At 47.8% G+C, this 16,760-nt stretch overlaps 1 protein-coding gene across 1 annotated transcript in view; it reads right to left on the bottom strand.

Annotated features, from left to right (window-relative positions):
* Window positions 1-16,760, bottom strand: part of LOC144372085 (mitotic spindle assembly checkpoint protein MAD1-like) — a 236,015-nt gene that overhangs the window by 47,079 nt on the left and 172,176 nt on the right. The window contains exon 11 of the mRNA XM_078035499.1: window positions 4,455-4,595. Coding sequence (XP_077891625.1) covers window positions 4,455-4,595 — 141 coding nt within the window. The remainder of the gene's footprint in view (window positions 1-4,454; window positions 4,596-16,760) is intronic.

Here is a 16,760-nt window from a genome sequence, read left to right on the forward strand (position 1 = left end):
CATCAAGGCCTTTTCATAGTAAGTGGAAGCTGGAGATGTGGACACCACCCTGAGTCTTGTGACTGGTACCCCGTCCCTGAGGCTAGCCTTAACTGTGGGGGCATGGCCACTTCAGGCAGAGCCCAGCCCAACTCTCACTGGACTCCACACCTCCCACCAGGCTCTGCCTCTTCTTTGTCAATGTGCTTATTGGTGCCCATTGTCATGGCCGTGTTCTCCTGAAGTCTAACCTGTGCCGTGCCTATGAGGAGGACCAAGCATAGGGTACCCCTGGGCAACTGCCTGGGCCCAGGGACTTCCTCAAAAGCTCCTGTGGCCAGCCAGTGGCCCCCAACTAGCCTCTCACTGAGGGCTGCCCTGCAGTGGGAACAGGAGGATGCGGGCCTGCCAGGGCAACACTGCCTTCCCAGGGCAAAGGGCTGGTGCTAAAGGCTGGAACATGAGGTGGGGGACAGAGAACATCTAAGAGGCCCTTCCCCTGAGGGCACTATGGACCTGAAGCTGCCTGGGGAACCACACCTAATGCCAAGATCAGAAGTACCCCTACTGACCTGGCTCTTGCTTCCAGGCAGCAATGCCTCTACCCTGGGGAGCCGCTGGACAGTGCAGGAGCCCATGTTTGCCCTGCTTTCCCCAGTTCTTCTCTAAAGCACCACGCTTCCACATAAAAATGAACCACCCTTAACAAACTATAGGAGAAACAGCCACCACCTGTGTGCTTCCCTGTGTGGAGGTACTTCTGTGATGTTACCCAGGGCTGGGAGAAAGTCCCCCAGTTCCACTGGCCCTTGCTCAGTCAGCATCCCCAATCTAGACAGCCAATCTATCCTCCATAGGATAAGGTTGTGTTGCCACCCTCACCTCACTGTGAGTGAAAGCAGATCTCTTGGGAAAGTTAGGGAGTTCTCAAACCTCACACCTCATTTGGTCCTAAATTACCTGAGAGCAACCGCTCTGCATGAGGAACTGCAACCAGGATGGAACTGTTGGGTGCCTCTTAGGAGCAGTGCTATGCCAGGCAGAGACCTCCTCTAGCCTCACTGGGACCCTAGGACCCCATACACACCTCCCATAGAATAGAGTCCAGATGACTCCTCCGTCCAGTTTCCCAAGTCTCCCCAGAGGAGCTTCACCCTCCACAAGCACAGGCTCTGGCGCCTCACTCCCTATGCCTAGCAGCAGACCTTGACCTGTTGTACCCTCATTGAACAGGGAACTCCACAGCACCTGACTCAGCACAGCCACAGAGGTCTGGTCCATGGGAGAAGGACCCAATGGGGAGGAAAGATGAAAAGTGGGGGCAGGGGAGAGGCAGCCTTCTCCCCAGCAGGCTTCCTGTCTGGGAAAGCACAGGGGGTGTTCCCGGTTGAGCAGGAGAATAAAAACAATGTTGAGGAGAAACCCTCCCTGGGGCTCCTCCACAGCAGACCCATCTGAGGGCTCTCAAACCTGCCCTAGGCCCAGAAGCAAACCACAGGGCTGCAGCTGCTGCCACCTGGTGGTGGCAGGAAGCCCACAGTTTCCCACCTCTGTGGATCTAGGTACTTGGACAAGACTCAGAGGGGCATCCAGTATGTCCCCCCAGCTCACACTCAATCCAACCACTATTGCATTCCCAAGGGCTGGGGATGCCACTGCCCATGCTTTTCTCCCCCTGCGAGGCAGCAGCATGCCCCCTCAGGGACAGTTCTACAAAAGAAGGCTGCCGTCTACCACGTGGAACCCTGAGGGAGATGAGGTGCCAGGCCAGAATATTTGGCCACCTCAAACAGCAGAGTAGGTGGCATGTCCACTGACTCTAGGCAGCAAGTGGTAACTGGTGGACCTGGAAGGAGGGCGAGGAGGTCCAGAGCACTGCATGTGGGTCTCTACCTCAACACAGCCATGGGCTGCTGAAGCCCAGGTCCAGAGGAGCAAGGCTAGCGAGAGGTCAGATCACTTCTGGAGGGCCCAAGGGACTGTGTGCAGAAGGAAACAGCCATGACAGAGACCCCAGGTAAGGAGCGGGGAGCAGCTCTCAGACCCCACCCTGCACCTGGACTGGCCCCTTGAACCCCACAGTATTGGAAGGCACAGCTGGTGTCAAAGTGCACTCCAGCTGGGCCTCTAATCTCTCTGTCTGGCAAATCCCCCATAACTTCAGGAGACACAGGAGAAGCGGGCAACCTGCCCTTATATGTCCCAAAATAGAAAGTGAGAAGGGTCTCCTGACACACACCCATGAACCAGGCAATGGCTGAGATCCACCAAGTTGCCCCAGGTAGTACAGTGAGCACATCTGGTCAGTGAGTGCTGATATTGAAACCTGGGTCATGACACAGAACTCGAACACATGGCACCAGCTGTGCTCAAATGCTGGGCTCATAATGACCTGTGCAGAACATGTGGCCAACACAGATGGGGATTTCTCAATGTGAGAAATGCTAGGGATGATGGAAGATGTCGAGCTGTCCCTGCATATCTCTCTTCATTAGCATTTCATATGGAGTCAAATGGGTGGTAACAGGGTAGCTATTAACGCGCTCATGTCCATGATGGCTTCACTCTGTGCAGCCAAGGATGGAGGGCCTGCTCCTAGGCACAGACACTGAAGCAGCAGAATGAGTTCCCAACCAATGGGGTTTGGAGGTCAGTACAGAACCAGAGGTCTCTCTCACTCGTGGTTCACTCTGCTGAAGAGTGCCATTGAGGGCTGACCCCAGGCAGAGACATAGTATAGGCCCCCAGGGTGCCTGCAGGGACCTCAGAATAAGCGAGAGGCTGAAAGGATGTGAGGACAGCCCAGTCTGCAGCCTCCTGCTGTGGAGCAGGGACCCTGGGACCCCACACCCACCTCCCATAGGATAGAGCCCAGATGACTCCTCTGGCCAGTTTCCCAAGTCTCCCCAGAGGAGCTCCACCCTCCACAAGCACAGCTCTGGGCGCCTCTTTGCCACCTGCCACACCCAGAGCCCTAGTCTTGGCATTCCCCGTACCTCCTCACATACTGGGTGACCTGCCAACCACCTTCCCCCATCTCCCTGGACGTGCCAGCCTCCAGGGGAATCAAGGTGGTCCAAGATAATTCCCTCATATGAACCTTGTTCTCCCAACACAGCACCCCTAACCTGTTAAACAGGTGAAGCTTGTTTATTAGACATCTCCCTCACCTATCAGCTGAGCTCCAAAGGGGCAGGAACTCTGCTGAATGTTCCCCTGTACGGAACTAGGCCCAGTGGGAAGCAATTGTGGCCACACAGGAATCCTGGTTCTCCCCTCTAGACCCTGGCCATCTGTCCAGCTGGGACATCAGAGGTGATCTCCAAACACTGGCTAAATGAGAAATGTAGACAGCACCCTGCATGGTGTGATGAGCCACACCAACACCTCTCATCTGCATCACCATCACACTGTGGATCCAGGCCCATCATGGTGACAGTGAGCACCAAGACCAAAGGATACCACAGAAGCTTCTGGGAGTGGCAGTGCAGTGGTGCAGAGCAAGTGCTGTGGCTGCACTCTAGGTCTGGCACTGTCCCATACCAGCTCAGTATCCTGTGCACACCCCCAGGCCTCTCTTGGCCTTGGCTTCCTCCTCAGGAAAATCAGGATAACAACAGCACCTGCTTCTGGAGATGGAAATAAAGTGCAGAGCCGGCTGGCAATGCTGGCCAACTTGGTTGTGGAGGTTTTCCTACCTAAGAGGAGGCATTGCCCATGCCCACAAGAGCTATGGTGCTTCTGCCAGGGAGTGGAGCAAACCCCTCCTCAGCTCTGCTAGGGAAACATTGGCATTTGTACCTCAGGGTGGGATGGTTTGCTGGGAAGCTGTGACCAGGCATGCAATGTTGCATTCTCAGGCCCATCAGGCAGATCCCAGCTCAGAGCAGATACAAGCTGTCCAGGGAAGAGAGGCCATGCAGGGCTCTGACCAGCCCAGGTACTCATCAGCAGAAAGCCTCAGGAGCCAATGAGTCATGCTAAGACAGATCTGCCCTCCATCCATTTTCCTCTAGAAGAGGACATGGGGCATCAAAGAGGGCCCAAAGGTGATGCAGGTGGCAGCAGGAGAAAGAAGAAAGAGGCCACAGGCTGAAGCTGCCCTCTACCCAGAGGACCCTTTAGCATCCCAGAACAGAGACTTGGAGGGAAATCACACAAGGAGAAACTGCTGACCCAGGGACATGGGAAACACAGATCCAAGCCCACACTCTAGGCCTCAGGGCTACCTCTGAGGCCCCCAGAGGGAACTCTACTCAGCAAAGGCCACCCCTCAAATTGACATCCTACAATTCCTGCCATCTGGACAGGACTATCTAGGATCCCTCCAACTACCTCATGCCATGAAGAAAATTAAAGCAGACCATGTATGCAATATAACCATCCATGACCACACCCTCCCCCATAGTCTCTGGTCCAAGGAGGATGACCATCTGGGGACATGGGCCCTTTACCCACCCATGGCTCAGACTTACTTCCATCTCCGTACTGTGGGCATGCACCTTCTGCACCATGTCTTCAGCCTCCCGCACGCGCCGTGTCAGCTGGGGTGAGTACTCAGCCTGGGTCATCTCACTGTCATAGGACCCCAGGATGGCACGCATGCCATCCCGCTCCTGTGGGCACAGAGGACAATTGGTCAGCAGAACATGGAGACAGGAACCTGGGGAGCTCCCTTATGCAGCACCTCAAAGAGTTCAAGAATTCAGTTTCACGCTTACCTGCCAACAGTGCCCACCTCCAGAGCTCCTGTCCCAGAGGCCCAGGTGCTCAGAACTCCCAGGCCTTTCACCACCTAGGCCAGCAATCCCAACAGCATGTCCTAGTCTCAGTGCTTACTCTCCCTGTGTCAGGCTGAATACCCGCTTGCTTTGACTTCTCACCAGATCTCAGACAGTAACACTCAGAGCAAGGACATCAGCCAGCATTCTGGTGGGTGAGGAGGCACCCATACGAGTAGGGATACTTGGCAACCTATTGGGATAAGAAACACTCTGCTCTGCCCAACTACCCTGACTCTAAACACAAGGTCAGGATCCATCAGCAAATGACTCCTCATGGATGCTTGAGGCCACCAGAGTGTCACTGGGCCACCAGCCATGCCAAGCAACCTGCCTCCTCTCTTGACACAAGATAGCAATCACAAGAAGCAGTGACCCAAGTTTCCTGAGACAACAGACTGATCACACAGCCAGGAGTCTCAGCCTAGACAAGATCACTGCTTACCTATACCCTGCCAGAGTGAGAGTCAGGAAGTCAGGAACCCTGGGAGAAATGGGTGGCTTTTCCCCTGCCAAGACTGAGACTGATTGCTTCCTGAGACTGGAAATATCCATCACACATGCCTGAATGAAAAAGTCTTGCTAAGCCAGCAGGGGGGCCTGCAGAGACAGAGGATGCTGCCTGGTGGGGAGCTGAACTGCTAAGGAAGGCCATGCCTCACAGGAAGCTGCCTCCTCCTCCTCCTTTGACTGAGGCTGTCAGATGTGAACCTAAGGCCACAGGGCCACGGGGTTCTCCCGGCTTCAGATACTCGATTCCTAGGTGGAGAAGGTCCATCCAACAGATCCAGGACCAGACAGGGGCTCCTCCCATCTGTCCTGCTGCCCCCCTGCACTCAGTGGACTACACAACTGGGGATAGGGGAGCCCTTGTTCAGAAGCCCAGGTGTGTCAGCGTACAGCTTCTCTGACCACCTGTGCATGCAAACACCCTGGGGGTCTTGCAGAAGGTAGACTCAGATTCCACAGGGCAGGCAGGTCTGGCTGCAATGCCACCTTGCAATGCAGAGACCTTACTAGTGTGCTCAGTGACCTCCTTTTTGGCTCCGCCCACTTCTAGGGCCAGTGATGAGGAATCTGGAGCAACACAGGCCACAAAGAAGGTAATGGCTTCTGGGAGACCCTGGTTCAAACCCCAGCTCTGACCTCAAGTCTCAGATCCTTCCCAGTAAGATGGAGACATGAAGGATAGCTATGTAACTCAACACTGTTGTGAACAAAGTGTCCAGAGAACTGCCCTGTAAATGCTTGGTGCTCATGAAAGGATAGAATTGTATCAATGTTGGTGAACACTAGCAGTTAAGAAGTGAGGAAGCAGGTTTACACACTTACTGGCACATGCCCCTACCCAACACATGAATCCAGGGAAAGGAGCAGAGGCCAAGGTCAGACTAGCCCCTCATCACCTCCCTCTGTGCCCTGGCCAGCAGCTCCCTCCCTCCTACCCAGCCCTGGCTCAAAGGGCAATTCATGGCCCTGATGGAGACCTGCTCTCTCAGACCTCCAGGGGAACAAGACCTCCACACAGAAACAGGTCTTCATGACCACCAAGGTCCCCATGCAGGTAGCATTCTCTCAGTGTGTACTTCCACAGGCTGCTGCCCAACCATGTCCCCAGGAGAGGCCAGGCCCATGGCTCAGCCACCTCCAGCAGGAACACAGGTCCCTCCTTTGTGAGAAAGACAGGCAGCATGTTGGGGTGTGGGAAATCCTGCCTTCTCCTTCCTGAGATGATGGGCCCTCAGAGCCTTGGGCTGCTGTGTCTAGGCACTCTGCATTCACTGGCAAGGGACATAGTTGTCACCCCAGTGTGGACTCTGTAATTAGTTGATGACAAAAAAATTCAATAAGTGAGAAATTAAAGTTACAAATCCAACTGGAACTGGTCACATATCCGGGGAAAATTTGTTTCCACGGGAAGGTTTATGGAGTGTCATAATTTTATTGAAATCCTATATCTTCCCATTGACTTTTATCGTCTCAAGCTGGTTACCCGAGTTATCATTACCAGAGTGTCAATGCCGCTCGAGGCTGGGGCGGGGGATCTCCTTTCATAAACAAACTACAATTGTCTCCTTTATTGACCAATAAATCTCAAAAATGCTGCCCTTCACTACGGCTCTCTTCTATTACATCTCCAAGCTAGCAATGGCTGGCAAAGAAGAAAAATGTAAAGTGAAAAGTTTGTTGTTTGTACCTTTTCAAGAAATTGTTTTGTCATTAGCAGAAGAGCAGGCACTGTGCTGGTGTGATTTGGTAACGACTTTTTAATGACTGATTCCACTTGTGGTAAAGTTCGCTTCGTTTCCAATTGAGCAAACAGACGATTAATCGCTGCACAAACAGGCGCCCAGGCTGTGCTGACAGAAGCCTTAAAGACTTGCTGGAGAAGTACAAAACAAAACAATGTTTTCCACTGAGTGCTTCTCCTGGGTACAGAACGGTCCTGTCTGTGAGCAATGGAGTTGGTTTGTCACCCCATTAATTAATGGCAATTCGAAGAGAAAGCTGGGAGACAGGCTCACCTTTGAAGAAGCCAGTGGAGGACCAGGGGCCTTGTGCCTTTGGAGACCCCTAAACCAACCACAGGATGTGAGTGCTTTCTATGCCTGTGGTGACCAGCCAGAGGCCATCCTAGTCCTGAGTCCCCTTCAAGAAGGAAGCTAAGGGAGTAAAGTGCCCAATGGTAAAGAAAATCATAAAGCTGGAAAAGAATTTCAAGGTCAAGGCCAGACAGGAATTTTCTAGAAGGAAACTGAGGTATGGAACTGCAGAATCACTTGTCCATGGCCCTAGGCATCCACTTACTGCTCATGGGTGTCTGAGCTTCCCAGTTAAAATAAATTTATCTGAACACAGACCAGGCAGTGAGGCCAGCAGGGGGCATAGACTACCACCATAGGACAAAGAGCAGCAAGCAGGGGTGTAGGAGCTGGTCAGCCATGCTCCTGGGTGGAACTGAGAGTCCTGGGAGGCAGGGAACTATGGGCTCAGGGAGATCAAAGAGAAACCCACGGGCTGACACCATCACAGAAACAAATACACCAGGACAGATCAGGTGAGTAGAGGGTGCAAAGAAGAGTTTGAGCCCAGCACCCCCAGCCCTGCCCAGGGGACCCCCCTGTGGCAAATCTCTCCATACAAAACCACCCTCCTTGACCCTACTTCTTCACTGCCACTTAGGCTACCCCAGGGGACATCCAAAGCCCATCCTAGATAGCTGCCACCTTCCCCCCACAGGTACTAGGCTTTTGCTTCCCTCAAGGCTGGCCCGGAAAGTTCCTCCAGCAGGAATACAATGGGACCACCTTCCTTCAGGTACAGCATTACTACCTGTGGTATACTACCACAGGTATACAAAGTCTTGCTGCAATACTAGCTCCTCCCTACAGAATCCGACCCTCATCTCCCACACCTAGCAGTTTGAGGTTCATTTGGGCCAACCAAAAACCTGGGGAGGGTTCCCCCACTCAGGTTGTGCAGCTGCAACCAGTGGGACAGAGGAAGAGGGACTGTAGGAAGAGGAAGTCCCTAGGAGGTGACAGGAACAAGACAGAACATAGAGAAGGTGGGCTTCTTTGAAGATAGCACATGTCACATGTGTGCATATCTGTGTGACCATAAGTGCACATAATAAATTTAACTGGGTGACCCAGAGGTGGCCAGCAGAGTGTAGGAGCCATGCTGCTGACACTCCTAGCCCTAATGGTCCTACTGCTGCCCCATGGCACCCTGGCAAGTCCTGCTGGGGTGCAGGTCTCCAGGAGAACCTGTGTAACCACCAAGGGCTGCTGGAAGCCTCTGCTACCGGAAGACCCAGTACGTTCATCCTTTATCCTTTTGCTCATATATTCACCAAACATGGATTCCATGAAGAGAAGCCAGGGAAGGTATGGAGAAGGAGCACAGGCCTTTGGCAGAGAACACAGAAAAGACCTATGGCCCAAGTGCTAGAGAGATGCCAGGTGGACACGGGTGACCACAGCATGTAGACTACAGCTGATGCATAGAGGGAAAGGTACACCAGGCAGAGGGCACAGTGTGGGCAGTCCCCAGTGTGCCTTGCAAAAGAATAACAGGGACAGTGGTGATTACCCCTCAGCCACCTCAGTCAAGAGGAGGCCTTTTCCACTGAGCTCTTGAGACTAGTCCCAGAACACACTGAGGAGTGGCTTGGGAATGAAGAGACATCCACCACACATACACGGATGGCCAGAGTAGGTCACCTGGGCAGTGGGGTGCCACACACCTGCTGAGATAGTTGGGGGACAAGTCTGGGGAGGAGTCTGCCTCCTGCAGGGAACACCAAGACAAGCTTCATGCCCGGGCTGGAGAAGGGCAGTGCAGTGACATAGAGGAGACAAGAGCGAGAGCCACAGTCCCAGTCTGGGAGGGGGAGCCACGAGGGAGTCTATTGGGAAACAGATAATTCAAGGTGGCCGGCAGCACCTCAGGCTGATGGGAATAGAGGCATGCGGCACAGTTGTCACAGAGCTTCCTTCTTCCCACCTTCCCAGACTGCAGCCCTTCACCCCTCCAGTGACATGAAGTGTGCGAGCCCAGGACTAGCTCCCAGGTCACAGAGGCCCAACAAGGCCCAAATCCTAGCTGGACATCAACTTGCTTATGACCTTGGCAAGAATAATCAGCTCTCCGTGTGCCTCAGGAGGTTCAATCGTGAAGTGGAAAGTGCAAAGTGTCCAGCCAGCCTTGAGTTCACATGTAGCTGCACATGAAGCTCTGGTACTTGCTAGGTGCTGAGTCACTGCTGCCCTCATGACCCTTCCTCCCACTGTTTGTTTCTCCAATGGGGAGAAGACACTAGGTGCTCTGTTGAGACAGGTGCATGTAAGTGTTTCTGAGCCCTCATGGTGAAGTAACCAGTGACTGAAGAGAGAAAGGGCCCACCCAGGATCGTGAGCCAGGGAAGGTCCCCAGGAAGCAGGGGTAAGCCCAGAGAGACCGAGCTGAGCTGGTGGCATTTGCATGCAAGAGGGTCCCTTCCTCAGATTTCTCCTCTGGGCAAAGCAGTGGCCCTTCCATTCACTTCTCCCTGGTCTCTGCTGCCAGGGCTACTGGGTCTCTTACCTTCTCTGACCACCCATGCATTCTCAGGGCCATTTGACCATAGCCTCAGCATGGTCAGCCAACTTGGTTACCTGCACTCAATTCTTGGTCCCTCCACAAGGTTTTTCTTAAGAAAAGGAAATTATGATCAAGTGCAGCTGCAAAGCCCTATTCCTACCTGCCCCATGGCACCCTGGCCAGCAGCTTCATGGAGTCAAGGAAAAACCCAGGTCTGCCCGCTCTGCCCACCCTAGGCCTCCTTTTCTATCACTAATCTCTCCTCAGACCCCACTTTTTGGTGTACACAGGGATCCTCAGGGTCTCCAGCACCAGGAACCTTTGGCCACACAGAGCAGGACCATTTCCAAGGACTTCCTTACACTATTAGATGCTTTGGAAAGGAGGAGAAGGAGGGGAGGACGCACACCCAAGAGGAGGTGGGCAGCTGCAGAGGAGGTGCCGCGCTAGTGCTTAAGAGGCTTCCTCTCTGATCCACACCAGTCTGCCCTTTGGCCTGTGGATGCCAGGGTTCTGACCCAGGCCCCAGACAAACATGTGCAGCACAAGGACCAAGCCTAGGCAGGCTCGGTCCTAGGAGAACTTCCTGGGGCACCTATGTCTGTCTGCTTCCTCTGGCACTCACTGGGAACTAGAAATCATACTTGGAAAAGGACTCATTAAGCAGAAGCAAAACTTATTTACAGGGTCAGAAGATCTGCCTTCCACAGTGTTCCTAACCCTGACAGCAGACATCAGAAGTGACAAGACTCATCAAAGCCTTCATTATGATGTCTGCACTGCCCATTTCTGTGAGACAGGCTGTCCACTCCTGAGCCCATAGAATAGGCCTTGCATACTCCACAAGCCTCACTGTGCAAAGATGCCGGGCAGACTCTGCCCCAAGCAAGCAACAAGCACCCACATCACACAGACTGGCCCATAATCTCCAGGCTGGTAGGAGCCCTGGGCCAAGCAGGAAGCTTCCTAGGGAGATTTCACACAAGGCCCTGTATGCAGCATGACACTGAGTGTGGAGCCTGGGCCTGCAGATAGGGAAAGGAAGGAAGTGTGGTGCCTGAGCAACATAGACAATCAGATGAAGGAACCTGGACAGAGAAGCCACTATCCACAATGGGCAAGCTTGTATCTAAACAGACCACCATACTGTCAATGGTATATGCACACATGTTAGCCTAGAGGCTGTATAGGTGGGAAAAACATAAAATTCTAGTGCTGAGAATTTGTGGACTACAAGGCTACACTCATAAAACCTACAAGCAAATAACCCCAGGAAGAAAACACATGCAGTGTCTAAGACCAAACACAAATAGGAACTAACACAGGTCCTTACTAGACAGCAATGACTCACTCCTTGAAGCGAATAAACCCCAAGGACAAAGTCCTGAGTGTATAAAATTATCATCAAAATTCACAAAATGTAAGGGCTGAGGCTGTAGCTCAGTGGCAGAGCATTCGCTTAGCATGTGCAAGGCACTGGGTTCGATCCTCAGCAACACATAAAAATAAATAAATAAAATGAAGGTATTGGGTCCAACTACAACTAAAATGTGTGTGTGTATGTGTGTATAAATTCACAAAATGTTAATGAAAATGAACCAACAATACAAAATTTAGGAGAAAGAAACCCACAGTGTACTAGAATAATCAGAAAATAAGTATACCTAATATGTTTAGGTCAATAAAGGAATTTAAATTATTAGTAAGTTAATAACAAATAAGCAAATAAAAATGATTATAACCAAAAAGAAGAGCCAAACAAAATTAAAACAGAATGCTTAAACACTTAAATGTAGGAAGTAAATCAGCAGTTTAGATGTGGCTGAAGAGACACTTAGTAAACTGAAAGATAAATCTAAAGAATAAGCCAGAAAGAATAGGAAAAGACAAATACAGAAAATATGAAGGTGCTGAGAGAAATACAAGGTAGAAAAACAAAGTCTAAAATGTCTCTCACCAAAATCACAGAAAGAGGAGAGGAGACAGGAGAGAGGCAGTCATCAAGGTATAACGGTTGAGAACCTTCCAGAATCGATAAACCATAGCCAACTTCATATTGAGAAGCCACCACAAGTGCAAATAGTCAGGACGGGAAATTGGCACACCTTGACAGGTTAGAACAAGGCTGGGAGCCATGTGGGTCCCAGAGGCAAGTGCAGGAAGGATAGACACGTGGGCGGGTGTATGTGCTGAGAGGAAAAGAGGTCAACACTTACCACCAACAAGACTTGCCAGACAAAAACAGAAAGGACATATTTCTTTTCTTTCTTTCTTTTTTTTTTTTTTTGAAAGAGAGAGAGAGAATTTTTTAATATTTATTTTTCAGTTTTCGGTGGACACAACATTTTTATTTTATTTTTATATGGTGCTAAGGATCGAACCCAGCGCCCCGCACATGCCAGGCTGGCGCATTACCACTTGAGCCACATCCCCAGCCAAAAAAGGACATATTTCTAAATGAGAGAAATGATCATATCTCAGAGATAAGAATAAAGAGCAAAGCAACAAACCTATATGCACAAATCCAGATGTTTACTGACATTACAAGAGCATAGCTGCTCCTAATGGGGCTTCAATCGGTACTGCAGATTCTGACACCTCTAACAGAAATAGGCAGATCCACAGAGAGAATCATTAAGGACACAGCCCAATTAACCAGCACCATCAGTCACCTGATTCTAATTGTCTTCATCTGTCAATAGCAGAACACATGTGCCTCTCAAACTCACACAAAATGTTCACAAGACAGATCACATACAGGAACATAAAACACCACTTGAACAAATACAAAAGAGGACAAGTCACATAAAGTAAGTTCTCAGATCACATTGCATTTGTACTGGAAATAAATGACAAAGAGAGCCAGAAAGTCCCAAAATATCTGGAAATTAATCTACTTCTAATTGCACATGGGTCAACATAAGTCTCAAGAGAAATTCAATCATGACTTTGAATAAGAAAATGAACATACAATTTTTCAAAATTTTGTGGAATGCAGCAAAAGCAGGGCTCAGAGGGAAATTCATAGCACCAAGTGCCTAATTTAGAAACAAAGATCTAAAATCAATCATCCAAGCTTCCAGGTAGGAAATGACACAAAGAAGAACAATGTTAAGCCTAAAGCAAACAGAAGAAAAGAAAACAATGAAAATCAGAACAGAAGTTAAGGGAAATGGAAAACAGAAAATCCAGAGAGAATACAACAAAACCCAAATAAAATTCGGTTCTTCAAAAAGGTCAGTGAAGTGAATAAACCTCTAGTTAGGTTAATCAAGAGGGAGAAAGAACAGACAGATTACTAACATGGAGAGAAGAGGCTGTTACTGAATCCTTTGTAAAATGACAGGATAATAAAAGGATATCGCGAACAACTCTATACCTAGAAATTTGCTAAGTCACATGAAAGGGACTGACTCCCTGAAAGATACAAATTACCAAAACTCACAAGAGGAAGAAAAATCATGAGCATCGGCCTCTGGAGAGGCTCACAGGACTCCCCACTGCCTCCGTCCTAATGCTCATCTGCCCTGCAGACTTGAAACTAAGCAAGCACTAACCAATGTGTTAAGGTTGTTGACCAAAACACAGAAAGATTAAACGTGCTGCTGAACATGTAGAAACCAGCCCCAATTCTGGGCCAAATCCCTTACCACCCCCCAGTAAACTCCACAGTCCAACCTCTTGCTGTCTGTCACAAGGAAGCTGCAGACCCCACTTTATGCCTTTCCACTAATGAATGCTTTGCACTGACCTGCCTGGTATTGAAGGCTTCTTCCTTTAGAATGTCAAGTGGCCTGATCTAGGGATGGTTTGGGGCTATGCCTTGTAGAAACTCTCCTGCTGCTATTTTGGGGGCTACTCCAACCATGGGTTCAGTAAGACAGAACAGCCTGTATCTATTAAAGCAAATAAATCAGTAATTAATAATCTACCCAAAAAGAAAACACCAGACCCACATGGTTTTCCTGATGAGTTCGACCAAATATTTAAGTGAGAAACGATACCAATTCACTATAATCTATTCAGAAAAGAGCAAACTATTCTGCATGATACTGTTAGGCAGATGCACAACAAGCACCTGTCAAAACCTACATAACTAACCAGGCACAGTGATGCACACTGTAATCCCAGCTACCTGGGAGGATGAGGCAGGAGGATCATCAGAGCCCAGGAGTTTGAGACTACCTCCTGGGCAACACAGTAAGATCCTGTCTTGTTTAAAAAAAAAAAAAAAGATAAAAAATGAACAAAGGAAAAGACACCAAAGAACTATATAACACAGAGTAAATGTTACTATAAACTATGGACTTTAGTTAGTAATAAGTTATCTATCAATACTAGTTCATCAATTGTAACAAATGTACCACAGTAACACAGGATGTTAATACTGACACAAGTGTAAAACTAAAATGAAGATAAATGGAAGTAAAAACAATATCTTTTCAAACCTCCAAACATGTGTGCACCATACCCTGAAGTAACAGCCTACAGGTCAGGTAAAGGTAAGCAGAATCAAGAGCTTTTAGGAGCCTGGCTCGTTGGGAAGAGATGGATGAGCTAACCTTTACCAGACTTTGATAAATAAAGAGTCTATCTTATAATCACCAGTGTAACTACTAAAAAACTATATAAAAGCTACATAGTTACCAAGATAATGAGGAGGACAAAATGTTAAGAAAAAAAATTTTTTTTATTCTCCAAGACACAAAAAGAAAAGAAAAAGAACACTGACAAAAGCAACTATAAGAAGTATGATTTAAATGCAAATGTTTCATTACATTAAGGGCAACCAAAATAAATACTTCAACTAAAAAAAATTAAAGATTTTCAGACTGAAAAAAAACCACAAAATCTATCTTTACCATGTACATAAGAGAAACATTTATAATGAAACAATGAAGAAAGTTTCAGAATGAAAGCTGAAAAAGCAAGAGGTGCAAATGATTTAAAAAACAGAAGCTGATAAATCCACAAAGGAGATTTAATGATTAAAAGAATCCATAAAGGATATTTCATAATAATAAAAGGCTAAATTCACTAGGAAGACAATGTTTTTCAATTTGTATGTGCCTAATAAAACAGCATCCAAACATACACTCAATAATTGGGAAAATTAAAAAGGGAAATAGGTAAACATACAATCATGATGGAAATTTCAATATAATTCTCTCAGGAACCATAAGAAAACTTTATAAAGGATAAAGAAAACTTGAATAGAACAATTAACAATGGGCACAGACATTTAGAGAATAGTGCACTCAACAAACACAGAATACATGTTATTTTTAAGTGTGCATGGGTAGTTTATAAAAATTGACTAATATTGGGGTCATAAGGTATAGCCTGGTAATTTTTTGAGGGGGGCAGGGATTGAATTCAGGGGCACTCAACCACTGACCCACATCTCCAACTTTATTTTGTATTTTATTCAGAGACAGGGTCTCACTGAGTTGCTTAGCACCTCACTTTGGCTGAGGTTGGCTTTGAACTTGTGATCCTCCTGCCTCAGCCTCCCAAGCTGCTGGGATTACAGGCGTGCACCGTCGTACCAGCTAGCCTGATAATTTTTAAAGGACTGATGCCATTCAGTGTATAAACTGAGCACAAGGAAGCTAGAAATCAATAATAAGATAGCTTTTAAAAAATCACCAAATGGTTGGAAATTAAGAAATTTATTTCTGAGTAATCCATTGGTTGAGATAAAACCAGAATGGAAATGGATAAATATTTTGATCCACAGTTTGGATCTTACAAGTTTTCAAAGGCCCAAGTGTTGATGGCTTGGTCACCAGCAGTGGTGCTTCTAGGAGGTAGTAGAATCTCAAGGAGATACAGCCCAATAGAAGGAAGTTAGGTCACTGGGGGTGCACCCTTGAGGGGACAGTGGAACCTCAGCCCCATCCTCAACCCCTCTTTTGTCTCTGGACCACAAGGTGAGAGTTCAGCTCCACCTCACTCTTTTGACATGACATGCTACTCCACCAGGGGCCCAAAGCCACAGGGCCCATTGATTATGAAGTGGAACCTCCAAAACTGTGAGACAAAATAAAACTAAGTTGAATATCTCAGGTATTCATTATAGTGAAGGAATACTGACTAACACTAGGAAAAAACACCATATTAAAACATAGAGTATGCAACTAAATTTATAACCTTAAATACATGTTAGAAGAAAGGATAAGAACAAATTATCTACATGTACAACTCGAAAAACTGGAACAATGACAAATGAAACCCAAAGACAGAAGGAAATAACATATAAGAGAAATTAATGTAATAGAACATATGCAAAAGAGAACCAATATAGCCCAAAGTGGATTAGTTCAAAAAAACTAATAAAATTGAAAAGCAACTGGTGATAGCAATCAAGAAAAATAAATAATAAGAGTAAGAAAGATGATATAACTATGCATCATATAAATATTTCAACATAAAATGAAAAACTTGACACAAGTAAACTTGAAAACTTCAGATAAAATGGACTATCTTAGAAAACGTAAAAGATTATCTGAAGTTTCAAAGCTATTAAAAATTAAACCCCAAATTTAAAATCTCCCCAATAAGAAAACCCCAGACCCAGAAGCCTTCTTTTATGCATTCTTTAAGAGAAAATAATACGATCCTTGGCAGGCCACTATGAGAGTTTCCAACTCCTCAGGCCTAAGAGACCATGATACCAAAGCCTGACAGGACAAGTGATAAAGATGAAACTCCCCAATGCTCACAGATATAAGATCCTCCGTTAACTCACCAGCAAACCAATGCAGCACTGCACACAAAGCACCATGCACAGACCCCACATGCTCATTCCTAGAATAGGTTTCTTGCAACATTTGAGAGTCACTTAATTTCAATTCTCACTAACAGAACAAAGAAGAAAAATCATATGATCATATCTTGATATCTGCAGAAAAA

This window comes from Ictidomys tridecemlineatus, chromosome Y, assembly GCF_052094955.1.
Source record: "Ictidomys tridecemlineatus isolate mIctTri1 chromosome Y, mIctTri1.hap1, whole genome shotgun sequence".
Classification (NCBI taxonomy): domain Eukaryota; kingdom Metazoa; phylum Chordata; class Mammalia; order Rodentia; family Sciuridae; genus Ictidomys; species Ictidomys tridecemlineatus.